Source organism: Gopherus evgoodei, unplaced genomic scaffold (assembly GCF_007399415.2).
Source record: "Gopherus evgoodei ecotype Sinaloan lineage unplaced genomic scaffold, rGopEvg1_v1.p scaffold_40_arrow_ctg1, whole genome shotgun sequence".
NCBI lineage: Eukaryota > Metazoa > Chordata > Testudines > Testudinidae > Gopherus > Gopherus evgoodei.
The window spans coordinates 2,718,709-2,733,290 of NW_022060061.1; the positions used below are offsets into that span (position 1 = coordinate 2,718,709).

The 14,582-nt window shown below is 53.4% G+C and overlaps 1 protein-coding gene across 1 annotated transcript; it reads left to right on the forward strand.

The window, feature by feature from the left end:
• Positions 1 to 4,395: 4,395 nt before the first annotated feature.
• Positions 4,396 to 14,148, forward strand: CALR (calreticulin). Its single transcript, XM_030545994.1, has 9 exons — positions 4,396 to 4,549; positions 7,817 to 7,918; positions 8,512 to 8,715; positions 9,482 to 9,576; positions 9,678 to 9,887; positions 10,112 to 10,225; positions 11,212 to 11,355; positions 11,824 to 11,916; positions 12,755 to 14,148. The coding sequence occupies exons 1-9, from the start codon at positions 4,462 to 4,464 to the stop codon at positions 12,953 to 12,955; spliced, it is 1,251 nt and encodes a 416-aa protein (XP_030401854.1). The 5' UTR covers positions 4,396 to 4,461; the 3' UTR covers positions 12,956 to 14,148.
• Positions 14,149 to 14,582: the final 434 nt, after the last annotated feature.

Here is a 14,582-nt window from a genome sequence, read left to right on the forward strand (position 1 = left end):
GGATCCCTGTATAAACAGCTCCTGCACATCCCCCCTCCTCCCTCCGTCTAGAGACAGCTGCATTTCAGCATTGGGTGAGGGATCCCTGTATAAACAGCTGCTGTGCCCCACCCCAGCAGGCGCTGCATATTAGTGGTGGGTGAGGGAGCCTGGAATAAATACTTAAGCACTGCTAGGGTGGCTGCATTTCAGTGATCTCTGTCCACACAGCTTGCAAAGCCTCTGCGATTCTGTAGGCTGAAAGAGACTGTAGAAATGGGGCAGCATTGTTATTAGAACGACTAGCGCCAACGTTAGTATTTTTAGCTCAGTGACCATGCACAGAGTACAGGCACTGGACATTTCTCTTGCTTAGGGTTCTTTGCCAGGCTGTTTAAAAAGGAGAAGAGACAGTCAGGGAAGCTAGATCCCTGGCTGGCACTGGAGAGAACGCTTTTCATAGATTCCAAGGCCAGATGGGACCACTGTGATCACCTAGACAGACCTTCTGTATATCACAGGCCAGAGATCGTCCTCTAAATAGTTCCTAGGGCAGATCTCTTAGAAAACAAGATCCAATCTTGATTTACAAATGGCCGGGGATGGAGAATCAACCACAAACCTTGGTAAATCGTTCCAATGGTTAATTACCCTCAATGGTAAAAATGTATGCCTCGTGTCTAATTTGAATTTGTCTCGCTTCAGCTCCCAGCCATTGGATTGTGTTAGATCTTTCTCTGCTAGATTGAAGAGCCCATTATTCAATATTTGTTTTCCTGTAGGTGCTTATAGACTGATCAAGTCACCTCTTAACCTCTGTGTTAGGCTGAATAGATTGAGCTCCTTGAATCGCTCACTATAAGGCAGTTTTTCTAATCCTTTAATCCTTCTTGTGGCTCTTTCCTGATCCCTCTCCAATTTATCAACATCCTTCTTGAATAGGGGACACCAGAACTGGACATAGGATTCCAGCAGCGGTTTCACCAGTGACAAATACAGAGATAAACGAACCTCTCTATTCCTCCTCTAGAGATGCGCCCAGTTTACTAACTGACTGAGATCGCTCTGTATTACTGACCTGGCCTCCGCATTATTTAGCGCTCACACTTTTTGTGTCATCTGCAAACTTTGTCAGAGGTGATTTCATGTTTTTTTCAAGGTCATTGGTAAAAATGTTTAATGGCATAGGAAAATAACAGGTCTGTGTGGGACTCCACTATAAACGTACCTACTTGTTGATGATTCTTCATTTACAGTTAAGTTTTGAGCCGGCTTTTTATCTAATGTCACGTTAATTTTGTATCATTCTCAGTTTTGAATCACAACGTTGTGCAGTACCAAGTCCACTTACAACCAAACTTGTAATCAGGGCCGCCCAGATGGGGGGGGCAAGTGGGGCAATTTGCCCTGGGCCTCACAGGGGCCCCCACGAGAATATAGTATTCTATAGTATTGCAACTTGTTTTGATGGAAGGGGCCCCCGAAATTGCTTTGCCCTGGGCCCCCTGAATCCTCTGGGCGGCCCTCTGCTTGTAATAGAATTAAAAAAGAATCGTTTAGTTTGACAGGGTCTATTTTCCATTAACTCATGTTGATTGGCATTAAGTATATTACCCTCCTTTCATTCTTTACTAATCAAGTCCCATGTCAGCCGGTCCATTCTCTTGCCTGGGATTGATGTCAGACTGACAGGAATATAATTACCCAGGTTATCCCGTTGACCCTTTTAAAATGTGGGCACAACATCAGCTTTTTTCCCCAGTCTCCTGGAACTTCCCCAGTGTTCCAAGTCTTAATGAAAATCAATATCGATGGTCAGGGCCGGCTTCAGGAAGTGCGGGGCCCAATTCGAACAGTTTTGACGGGGCCGTGGAAGGGATGACTTGAAAACATTAAAAAACCACGTGGGGCCTGTACTCACCAGGCAGTGCTCCGAGTCTTCAGCGGCACTTTGGCGGCGGGTCCTTTGCTCGCTCCAGGTCTTCGGCAGCACTGAAGGACCCGCCGCTGAAGACCTGCACTGAGTGAAGGACCCGCTGCTGAAGTGCTGCTGAAGACCTGGAGTGCCGCCAGGTGAGTAAAAATTAAAAAGGCGCCTCTAGCCAGGGAAGGGATTCTCACTGGGTGCAGGGCCCTCTTCGGCGTGGGGCCCGATTTGGGGGAAGTGGTGGAATAGGCCTAAAGCCGGCCTGGTCAATGGTCCAGTGAGCTCTTCAGCCAGCTCTTTTAAAACTCTTGCATGCAAGTTATCTGGACCTGCTGATTTAAAAATGTCTGACATTAATAGCTGCTGATTAACATCCTCCAGAGATACTAGTGGAATGAAAAGAGTGTTATCATCATCATATGATGACTACATCATGTGTTTTCCTGCCCTATTACAGAACAGAAACATTTATTGAACACTTCTGCCTTTTCTTCATTATTGTTGACCGGTCTACCATTTCCATCTAGTAGCGGACCATTACTGTTGAGAGGATTCCTTTTGTTCGTAACATGCTTAAGAAAACTCCTTTTTATTGTCCTTAATTCTGCTGGCCATAGATTTCTCCTTGTGCTCCTTGGCTTTCCTTATCAGTTTTTGACAATTCCTAGCTCCTAACTTGCATTACTATAAATTTCCCCTTTCTTCTATTTGTTATGTAATTGTTTTAGCTGCCTTAATTTCCCTTCTACCCTAGTTCAGTTTGTTTTTTGTAACCGATCCAGCCGCCTTCCTCAATTTTTGGGCATCTTGTTAAACATTCTAAAACAATTTCCAAGTATCATTTGAAATTTTCTGATTAAATTTCTTTTCACGGCTGATTTGGCTCATGATTTTTCAGCTTTGTGAAACTGGCCTTTTTAAAGATAGAGGTAGGTAGGTAGGTAGAGGTGTGTGTGTGTGTGTGTGTGTGTGTGTGTGTGTGTGTGTGTGTGTGTGTGTGTGTGTAACAACGGGTCTGAACTTTATTCTGCTTGCACATTATTAATGTGATCAAACCATGATGACTTATACCTAAGCTGCTATTAATTTTTAGTTCTGTGATCGGTTTCTCTTTATCTATCAGGATTAAGTTTAATACAGAATTCCCCTGTGTTGGTTGGAACACTTTCTAAGTTGGGAAATTGTCATCTGTAATATTTAGAAATTCCAAGGATGTTTTTGCACTGGCACTGTGAGACCTCCAATATAAGACTTTTGCCCCTCATGAGAATCTATAAGCACTTTACCAACATTAGCAAATTAAGTGAGAGGTACAGCTATATACCCTCCACTGCAATACAGCCTCTGCTGGAGGAGAGCATGACAGCTAAGAGCGCACAGCACTTGGAGGTGAAGAAAAAAATTAACACTAGATGAAATTGTTGGAGGCATTTAGGGAGTCGGAATTAAAAGATCAGAGATGCAGTTTGCGCAGGACAGCAGGATTAACTTTTCTAACCCTTGATGAGCAAAAAATCAGAACTCTGATTTCTGAGTTGGTACCAGAGTAGCAATCGCAATGAGTGGTGTTTCCGTGGCTCCCTGCCTAGTCCCTGTGTGAGCACACTATGCTTTAACAATTGCTTTATTCTTAGTGCTCGGTGGCAGCGGCACAACACCAAAGGAACAGCAGCGGGTTCCAATTTGCAGAGGCTAAAGAAGAATCCTCACAAACGGCTGCCTTTCAGCCAAGGACGTGGAGTGTTTGATAAGGGTAGGCTGGTATCTTCACAGAGGTGGGGCCTAAGTGAGTTGACCAAAGCCTCAGGAAGAGTCAGTGGCAGAGCTGAGTAAAGAACCCAGCAGTCCTGGCTCCCAGCCCCCCTGTGCTGCCCCCTGGACCAAGGGCCGTGTCCAAAGAGAGGCATGGAGCCGGGATCCCAGCCTGTGGCCCCGTCCTGCTACACTCAGCAGCTGCTTGCATCATCATGTAACATGATGTCACAGCGCGGTATTGTGTCACACCATGTCACAACGCGTGGCATTGCCATGGCGATGTCACCAGGTCTCCTCCTTCCCCCACTTGGGTTATAGTCTCACCTCCCCCCAGTGGTGGTTATGCGGGGGGGGGGTTGGATGGGATTGCACAGTGACCCGGGGGGGGGCGAGCCTCAGCACAGAAACGATGAGCTGGCCCTTTAAGAGAGGCTGAAAGCTCACGTGACCGGACAGGCGGCGGAGACACAGCCCGCGAGGGGAGGGGGCGTCTCCCCCTGAACGCGTGGTCGCTCCTGATTGGCCGAGCTCCGCAACCAATGGGAAGCGGCCATCTGGGACGCCAACGTTCGGGGGCGCAGCCTCACTCGTCGGGCAGGGTGTCGGCCAATGGGGCCGCGCGTCGCTAGGGTTCGGGCCAATGGGGCAGCGGCGGGGGCGGGCGCTGGGTCGGGCCGGGTATAAGTGCGGCCGCCGTCGGCTCCGCGCCCGCAGTCGGTGTCCTGTGCGGCGCTGGGCGAGCTGCGTCACGTGACGGGCCAGGCCGGCACCTCCCGGGGACTAGCGCGAGACCCACCGCGATGAGCCCGCTCCTGGCGCTGTGCGGCCTGCTGGGCCTGGCGGCGGCGGGGCCCGCCCAGTACTTCAGGGAGGAGTTCGGGGACGGAGGTGAGGGGGGGCCGCGGGGGGGTCTCCATGGGGTCAGCCTGGCCCTGCAGGAGATGGGGGGGGGGAATGAAGGGGAGGTGGGGGGTCTCCATGGGGTCAGCCTGGCCCTGCAGGAGATGGGGGGGGGGAATGAAGGGGAGGTGATGGGGGTCCCATGGGGGGGTCTCCATGGGGTCAGGCTCCTCCTGCAGGAGATGGGGGGGAATGAAGGGGAGGTGATGGGGGTCCCATGGGGTCAGCCTGGCCCTGCAGGAGATGGGGGGGGTCAACCTAGCCCTGCAGGAGATGGGGGGGGGAATGAAGGGGAGGTGATGGGGGTCCCATGGGGGGGTCTCCATGGGGTCAGGCTAACTGCAGGAGATGGGGGGTGGGTATGAAGGGGAGGTGGGGGGTCTCCATGGGGTCAGCCTGGCCCTGCAGGAGATGGGGGGGGGGTCAGCCTGGCCCTGCAGGAGATGGGGGGGGGGAATGAAGGGGAGGTGATGGGGGTCCCATGGGGTGGTCTCCATGGGGTCAGGCTCCTCCTGCAGGAGATGGGGGGGAATGAAGGGGAGGTGATGGGGGTCCCATGGGGTCAGCCTGGCCCTGCAGGAGATGGGGGGGGTCAACCTAGCCCTGCAGGAGATGGGGGGGGGAATGAAGGGGAGGTGATGGGGGTCCCATGGGGGGGTCTCCATGGGGTCAGGCTAACTGCAGGAGATGGGGGGTGGGTATGAAGGGGAGGTGGGGGGTCTCCATGGGGTCAGCCTGGCCCTGCAGGAGATGGGGGGGGGGAAAATGAAGGGGAGGTGATGGGGGTCCCATGGGGTCAGCCTGGCCCTGCAGGAGATGGGGGGGGGAATGAAGGGGAGGTGATGGGGGTCCCATGGGGGGGTCTCCATGGGGTCAGGCTAACTGCAGGAGATGGGGGGTGGGTATGAAGGGGAGGTGGGGGGTCTCCATGGGGTCAGCCTGGCCCTGCAGGAGATGGGGGGGGGGAAAATGAAGGGGAGGTGATGGGGGTCCCATGGGGTCAGCCTGGCCCTGCAGGAGATGGGGGGGGGAATGAAGGGGAGGTGATGGGGGTCCCATGGGGGGGTCTCCATGGGGTCAGGCTAGCCCTGCAGGGTGAGTCAAGGTTTACTAGTCTCTGGGCTGGGGGTGCAGTGACGGGAGGCTCTGAGTGTGGGGCTCTGAGTGTGGCTCTGCGAGGAGGGGTCAGTGTAGATCTGCTGGGGGGTATGTTGGAGTGAAGGACACAAGGCTTTTCTGTATTGCTCACTGTGCTGCCAGGCTCATGGGTGGGGCTGGGAGTTGGCAGGGAGGATTGAATAGGATTCATATCTGTGGGATTACAGAGTTGGGGTGTCCTGGTTTCGTGAACATAGGGTGGTATCTGTAGGGAAGATTAATGGTGCAGTGGCAGAAATGGTCCCTGCAGACCCAAAGGGAACTTGGGGTGGGGGGAGGGGGAATCATCATAGGCTCAATTGAGGTGATACAGAACCATGGAATGAGCCCACCTCTCTGGGAGGAGGCAGGCCATACTCACAGTGGGGCAGATAATCCTGTTTCACCCGCAAAACATTTAAATCCTTCACCCTAAAATTCTGCTTTGGCTGGTCAGGGTTCTGCAGGATTTGGGATTGTGGGTTGGGAGTACTGAGTTAACCTGCATCTGTCCCGTCAGAGAGTATTTAATTTGCGTGGGCTCTAGATAGCATTAGGATGTCAGTTTAAAGCCTTTGCGAAAGAGTCTGAAAATAATTGGGGGGTGGGGGAAATCTGGCTCCCCTTCCCAAAATCAATACATAGCCGTTCAGATTTAAAAACTCACTTGGTAGCAGTTCAGTAGCTGAAACTGTTAGCCTCTGAATATACAGCGTGTTACAGCCTGAAACCAGAGGCCTGGTATCTTACCATGCTGCTTGAATAAACTCCCTGGGGAGGGCATCTTTGCCTCCATAGGCAGCAGCCTGTCTTCTGTCTTTGAGGGCTTATAGAGGGGAGTTTCCTTCTCTAGAAAGGAGGCAGGGCCTTGGGGGGGTGTGTGGCTGGAGGCCTCTTTAGTTTCATAATCTCCTCCCTGTGTAATCTAGACTGAACGCACAGTGGGGAATCGATAATTACTGGGCCCTCTGGGGATGAGTGTCTGTCCTGTAATTGGGGGGTCAAACATTTTGGGGTGTATCTAAGCACATGCAGACTGTACAGCCCTACAGGGGGTTGTGCACCATGTGCAGGTTTAAAAGCAAAAATCTGCCCTAGCTGATGATGGATGGGTGCAAAGTTAAGGATGTAAGCTAATGGTTTATAACAGTGGTCCATAGATCTCAGAGCAGAGAGCTTACTGGCCTCAGCTCAGTCCCACTGTGTCCAGATGAGAAACTGTATGGATACAGTGTGCATCTGTGGGTGTGTAAGGCCCGGAGGCTGGTGAGGTGGCTCATGGCATGCTAAGCTGCTTCTCATGTGCAGTTGTGACAGAGCCAATGAGTTCAGAAGCAGATGTTGTAACTTGTCTGGGAAGCTGGTAACTCCTGCCTGAAGGGCTAAGGTGAACCTCCGGCTCTAAAGGCTGTGACTGGCCCCTTCAGATAAGGCCTTTGTGTCTGGTCCATGTTGCAGCTTGCGGTACTAAGGGATGAGGTGGCTGACCCAGCCACTTTGGATGGATGTCAAGTGGGAGCATGCTGATCAGAGCACTAACGATCATTCTAAGCTGCCATTGCAGGATTGACTGTTAAACAGCTGCCATATTCCACCCCAGAGGTGGCTGGATTTCAGCAGCAGGTGGCTCAGTCCTTGTGCGGTGTTTGTCCTCTTCATGAAGCACTGGGGCTCATGGGAGAGAAGAATGCAAGATCCTCTTCCACACTTAATCCTCTGCAACACACTTACATGGTCAACTTTCACTCTGCCTGCTGGATGAAGCAGGCCCATCATTGCACTTGGGGTGGGGGAGTGTGGTCTAATGGCTGGAACAGAGGCACTAGGGGGATGGGGGAGCAGTGGCTCAATATGACCTTGGGCAAGCTGCTTCCTTTCCACCTGTGTTCCCTTCCTGCTGAAAATGAGGTTCTTGTCCCATGCTCCATGGGTGACTGGAACACCAGCCAGTGATTGGCTTCAAGAGCTCTTCTCTGGCCTGTGATGCCCTAATGAGGTGGGGCCTTCCTCACTCAGTGACCAAGGGTGGGCTGGGTCTGTAGCCCACATGCCCTCTCCTGAGTGTGTGGTGACAGCAGGGGGCTGTTAAAACTTCATGCCTGTGTCTTTTCCCCACAGGTGCCTGGACGAGCCGCTGGGTGGAGTCAAAGCACAAGTCGGACTATGGGAAGTTCAAACTGACAGCGGGCAAGTTCTACGGGGATGCTGAGAAAGATAAAGGTGGGAAATGGTATTCCTGCTACATTCTCTTGTCTGTCTTCCCCTCCCCGATGCACTAGCGCGATCAGGGCCTTTTCTCTTTGCCAAAGGAGCCAGTGGGCAAAATGGTTGAGTCACTACTTGCCTATAAATCACCTAGCAGGTCTGTAAATACCCTAGTGTCAGATCAGCCCAGTAAATCCTTCCTATCCCATTCTGGCTGAGGTGGGTTAGTCACTTGGCTTGTGTGCTCTTTGGGGCAGGGCTGCCTCTTAGCTGTGTGCACAGGTCGGTGACACTGCCATGGTCCAGATAACAGCCCCTGATGTCTGACCCCTTGGGAAGCTGGCAAACCCCCCATAATGCACCTGTGTAAATGGCTGGGGGGATAATCCCTTGCTGGTTGCCACCTCATGCCCTGAAGCATTAGCTGTAAGGTGACAAGCTCGGGGCTCTGCGAAGGGTGCTGGCATTGTGCTGAGCATCCTGCTGGGGAGCTGAGAGCAAACAGGCCTGTTGCCCGGATGTGCTGAGCAGTGAGGCCAGCTACAGAGGGGTCATGCTCCCCCTCCCTGTTGGGTCTCGACAGTGTTTTTTTCCCCTCCCCTTGCCAGGCCTCCAGACAAGCCAGGACGCCCGTTTCTACGCCCTGTCTGCCCGCTTTGACTCCTTCAGCAACAAGGACAAGGCCTTGGTGGTGCAGTTCACGGTGAAACACGAGCAGAACATCGACTGCGGTGGTGGTTACGTCAAGCTCTTCCCCTCAGGCCTGAGCCAGGAGGACATGCACGGGGACTCAGAGTACAACATCATGTTTGGTGAGGGCCTGTGGGGTGGGCTCTATGCGGTATGGCCCTGTGGCCTCTGCTAGCCATGGACTAGCTGTGTGGGCCCAGATTGTGGTAGGGTCTCATTTGAAGCAGAGTGGGGCTTGCACAGTGTCTAGAGGGAAGCTCTCCAAACCCCCAGGAGTGGGTGGGTGACTTAGCAGGGGATGCTCATTCGCCCAGCATGGCACTAGGGGCTGCGGGGGAACTTGTGTCATGGGTTGTTGGGGCCATGGCCTGGCTGGTTCTAGCTTGGCTACTCTTCTGCTCTCCCCGGATTCACCCACAGTTTCACCTGCCAAAGGGGTTCTTTGCTTCCTGGCCTAAGTGGTCATGGGCTGTTGCTGTGCTCCACCCCAGAGGTGGATGAAGGGACTTGAAGATTGCACCTGAAATTCAAATTCTGTCCCTGGGATCTAGTGTCCTGACAGCCCTGGAGACCAGCCTGCCCTAGGGTCGCATGAGCAACAGAAGGGCAACCTCTGTGTTCCCCCAACATTGCCCCCCTGTCGTTTCTGGTGAGTGACCAGCGTGGGGAAGAGTCCAGTCTGAGCCCCATTCAGCCCATGTTCTCTCTACTGAGCCTGCCAGCCAGGCCAGTGTACCCCCCAGTGTGGGGATGTACTTGTGGTGAGCTAGTTGCTGGTCCTTCTGGGGGCTGAATTTGCCAGCTCTCCACGCTGGAACAAGGTGACTTTCAGCCCCTCCAGATGCAGGCTGGGTTTCTTCTCTGAACTGTGGCTTGTTTCCAATCCAGGCCCTGACATCTGTGGCCCAGGGACCAAAAAAGTGCATGTGATCTTCAACTACAAAGGGAAGAATGTCCTGATCAACAAAGACATCCGCTGCAAGGTGAGTCTCCCGGCTGCACCCACAACATGGGCCTGGAGTGAGATCTCCTTGGCCCTGAGCTGAGAGCCCTCATCTAATCCCCGGCTCCTTCCCTTGCTCAGGACGATGAGTTCACCCACCTCTACACCCTCATTGTGCGGCCTGACAACACCTATGAGGTGAAGATTGACAACAACAAGGTGGAGTCGGGCAGCCTGGAGGAAGACTGGGACTTCTTGCCTCCCAAGAAGATCAAGGACCCTGAGGCCAAGAAACCAGAGGACTGGGATGATAGGGCCAAAATAGACGACCCTGAGGACACTAAGCCAGAGGTGAGTTGGGGGCTGCAGATCTTGGGTTGGGGCAGTGTATGGGGATGGGCAGAGACTGGCACCATAATACCCATGTGGCCAGGTGTTGGGGGATAGCGGCTGTTGCTCTCGCTGTGTGTGTGGCTGGCTCGCGTGGTAATGGAGGGCAGGCTATCCATCAGAACCAGGATTTGGTGGAGAATCTCTTCCTGACATCTGCCTGGTTCTCATGCTGTGCCTCTCAGGATTGGGATAAACCAGAGCACATTCCTGACCCTGATGCCAAGAAGCCAGAGGACTGGGATGAGGAGATGGATGGGGAGTGGGAGCCTCCAGTGATCCAGAACCCAGAGTACAAGGTAAGGCTGGCCCACGGACTGGGTCTGGAGCTGGGGTCAAAATCCCTGATTGTAAACTTGCATGAATGTTACGGCTTTCTGCCAGTCGAGCCGCAGCCCTGCTGCAGGCAGTGGTGAGTATCTGTGTACTCAGAAGATGAAGCCTGACACTCACGGTTACTGCCTTGGAGTGACAAATGCACCCCGTTAAGGTCTCCTGCCCTCGAGAAAGGCATGAACCCCCATAACACCTTTGCAGTGCCAATGAGCATTTCCTGCTTGGTGCCACCTCCAGCCCTCTGCAAGGGGATGGGCTTATGCCCTGGAGGGAGGAGATCAAGGCCTTGGTAACACTTAATTGTTGTGGCAACACTGTGCCAGTCTAATCTTCACACTGAGCTAGTCCCGGGTAAAGAGGGACTCCGGGGCCTTCCAAGGGCGGGCTGGGGAGCAGAGATTGAACAAGCATGTTCCCTGGTTCTCAAGTTGGCACGTGGCTGCTCAGTCACAGATTCCAAGGCCAGAAGGGACCATTGTGATCATCTAGTCACGTCTGACCTCCTGCCTAACACAAGCCAGAGAACTGGCCTTCAATAATTCCTAGATCAGAGCTTCTGGGAGAAATCCCCAGTCTTGATTTTAAAAATGGCCAGTGATTGAGAATCCACTGTGGCCCTTGGTTCAGGGTTCCAGCAGGGCGAGGGAAGAAGGGAGGAATCTATGGCATGCTAGCACAGGGCTCCCTTTGTGGCAGCCTCAGCCCAGTCCAGATGTAGGTGAGAGCCCTTGTGTTCCAACTCCCCTTAACAAAGCCTGGGTCTGTGATCCTCAGGGTGGCATGTGCACTGCGGGAGGCAGCCTGTCCCACTCCTCCAGCTGCAATAGCTTCTGGCAGAGCTGATGTCCCAATGTCGGGCCCACTCCCTGATCTTTCTCCCCCTGTGAGACCAGGTGCAATCCCTCTCCCCACTCGCTGGTTTCTCTCATGCTGTTCTCCTGCTCCCCAGGGGGAGTGGAAACCCCGCCAGATCGACAACCCTGACTACAAGGGGAAGTGGGTGCACCCTGAGATCGACAACCCGGACTACACCCCCGACCCCAGCCTGTACTCCTACGACAGCTTTGGCGTCATCGGCTTGGACCTGTGGCAGGTGCGCTCCTCCCGAGGGGGCTGGCTGGGAGCAGGACTCACCAGGCTCTCAAACAGTAGCATAGACCTTGTGCTGGGGTGGGCGCTTGCCTTTAACTGGGCTCTGCTTCAAAGAGCCCCCAGAGCCCCAGCTGCATTAAAGTGCTGGGGCATCCAGTCTGATGGACAGAAGGCCTTGTGCCTGGCCCCCTGTTGGCAGACACCTTAACTTGCCCTTGGGGACTCCTGGCTCCCTTGTGTCTCAATGCTTCCCAAGCCAAAACAGATGCCTCTCTTGCCCCAGTCCTTGAGATTCAGCCTCAGCCCTGGCTGAGCAGCATTGAATCCTCTTCTGGGCAGGACTTGACTTTCAACCTTTGTCTTTCTGGCTGACGCCCACCTCCCCTTTGCTTGGGGTGAGATGGGCGAAGTCGCCCTGGGGTGCCTGGCTGCTCCCTGCTGTGCACTCACTGGCTCGCTTTCCTTTCAGGTGAAATCTGGCACCATCTTCGATAACTTCCTGATCACAGATGACGAGAAGTTTGCAGAGGAGTTTGGCAATGAGACCTGGGGAGCCACCAAGGTAATGACTGCCCCTGGGGAGCGCTCCTGCTCCTCCAGAAGAGATTTCCCCTGCCAGGACAAGTCATCCTCCCTTTGGGTCAACATGGGTTGTGGGGAGACCACGGCTCTGAGCCAGAGCCCATGGTGCTGTCAGGCAGTGCGGTGACTGAGTCCCCCCTGAGGCCAGAGGAAGGACCCGCAGCTGTTCAAGGGACTCCACCGGGAATCCTAGTGCAGGGAAAGGCAAGCGGAGTCCAGGGGCTTTGCTGCATCTCTTGTGCTAGGAGGGTGATGGGGCTGTTCAGCTCCAAGGGGGATAGAAACAATCTGATGTGGAGGGGGAGAGGCCGGACGGTCCAATAAATGTTACAAAACCTAAACCATCTAATCTAATGGCCGCCCATCCTCTCTGAGCGGAAGGGGGCTGTCCTTGTGGGCCTATGGCTGAAGCAGGACTCCTAGCCTCTTCCACTGAGGTGCTGGGCACATCCCAGCTGCTCCTGGCCTGGGTTTCCCTATCTGAAGCAAGACAAATGTTCTTGCCAAGGCATGAAGGTTTAAGGTGATCTGAAACTGTTCAGAGCATTGGGTAGAGTCCAGCCTCCTGGCCTACTCAGTTCCTTGCAGCCTTTTCTCCTTCTTCCAGGTACTTACCTGAGCCCCTGGCCCAACCCAGCCCAATGCAGTATCCTTCCCCTTGTGCAGATGGGGAAACTGAGGCACGGGCTTGCCAAAGGTTACCCAGGGAGTCTGGTAGAGCAGGGAATTAGAACCTGGGGCCCAGGCTAGTGCCCAAACCATTTGCACCATCTTCCCTCTCCCTTTTGGCTAACTCGTGTCATCGTCAATCTCTGCAGGATGCTGAGAAGAAAATGAAGGAGCAGCAGGACGAGGAGCAGAGGAAGAAACAAGAGGAGGAGGACAAGAAGCGGAAAGAGGAGGAAGGGGACGATGAGCCCGAAGGGGACGATAATGAGGAAGAGGAGGAGGATGACGACGATGAGCCAGAGAAGGAGGAAGAGGAGGAGACAGAGGGACCGCTGAAGGACGAGCTGTAAAAGGCCGTTCCCACAGCACTGCTCCTCCACTGAGCCTCACCTTTGGCCCACACCACGGGGCTCGCTTGGTTAAACCCAAATAAGGAGAGAGGGAGGGGATACAGTAATGTCTCTATGAGACTTGAACTTTTTTATTGGTGTTTTTGTTTGTGGTTTGTTTTTTATTTCACATGCCCCAATGCCATCAACAATCCATTCATGTGAGTCCAGGTGTAGGCCCTGCAGTGTATGAATGTATGCTAAGGTTCACTGTAGAAACAATAACCCTTGATTCAGACAGGAACTGCAGCAGCAACTGCTTTTAATGGTGGCTAGCTTCTCTGTGGCTCCTGTCCCCCAGATGCTCTGCAAAGGGATATATAGGAAGCAGCGAACCACTACCTCTCCTTGCCCTCCTTCCCAGTCACCTGCCCTGTCCCAGCCCTTCTCATGTGATTGTCAGGTGGAAGCAGATTCCAACCCCTGCTCCCCTGTCAGTGACCTGAGTGGGCGGGAAGGTGGTAGGTTGGCTTTTCCTCCATCCTAGCACAGCTTTGGTGAACCAAGGGGTTGAAATCTACTAGACTGCAGTATTATGCCTCATTTTCAGCAGTCTGTTCTGGCAGGGATCTGTCCAGCTGTGGGGAGAGCTCCTGCTTGCTTAAAATGAGTGGATTGATCCATTTCCCACTATGTTGCTGCTGCATTGTTTTTTACAACCCAAGCGGCTGTCTTGGCCTCTGGTTCACTGACAGCTGGAGCAGAGGCCAGTCCAAACTCAAACAAAGTCTGAGCTGTTAAAAGCACTAATTGGATGTGTAACTCTAAGCAATTTCTTTGGACTCTAAAGCAAACACCTGTAGTTCTTGATCTTCTGTAACATGCCTGACACCTCTCAGGCATCCCCTTGGAAATTGCATAGAGCTATTGTCAGTAGCATGAGTGGAGGGGAAGTGGGGCATGGGCTAGAATGAAGAGAATGTTGTCTTGGTGAGGGAGGTCACAATGCTGGGGTGGGGGGAGTGTGGTGGGTCAGAATGGGGGTTGGTAGGTGGTAAGGGAGCAGAAGACAGAGTCCAAGCTTCTTACTACTCTCCGAAATATGTTGTGGGTGGGAGTGAAGGGCAGAGGTGGGGGTTCAGAGACTTCTCATGTTCACACTTGAATGTATGAATGATTGAAGAAAATTTCTATTAAATTAAATTTCATGTCTAGCTTGTGGCCTGGTTTCCATGGGGTCTCCCCCCTTCCTGGGATTGAGTTGGGTGCAGTCACTTCAGCTGGGGGGAACCAGAGTAGTATCTAAACCAATCATGTAATATGCTCCAGCAAGGACTTTTAGCTACCGAGCAGGGGTATTGCAGTAGCTGCCCCCTTTGTAAAGAGAGAGCAATGGTCTCAGGTGCAGGCCCCCCCAGAGATATGCCATCCACATAGCCCCACTCTGGTTTGGCCTATCTGCCCTCTAGGGCGAGAAGGGCTAAAGCGAGTGGCTGTGTGACCCTGCCATGCGCACCAGGTCCCAAAAGTGGGCAGGAGCTGGATGGTTTTTGGGTCCAAGGGGGCCAGTCCGGTGAAATGTGAGCGTTGGGAGAAGGGCAATAGGTTGCCACTGAGTCGGGTGCTGCCTAAGGAAGGAGCCAGGCCC

Bases quoted from the DNA above. Each gene is read 5' to 3' on its own strand.
- CALR (XM_030545994.1), top strand. From the start codon at position 4,462: ATGAGCCCGCTCCTGGCGCTGTGCGGCCTGCTGGGCCTGGCGGCGGCG. The intron at 11,356-11,823 runs GTGCGCTCCTCC...CTTTCCTTTCAG, and splicing joins TCGGCTTGGACCTGTGGCAG to GTGAAATCTGGCACCATCTT. The intron at 11,917-12,754 runs GTAATGACTGCC...CAATCTCTGCAG, and splicing joins AGACCTGGGGAGCCACCAAG to GATGCTGAGAAGAAAATGAA.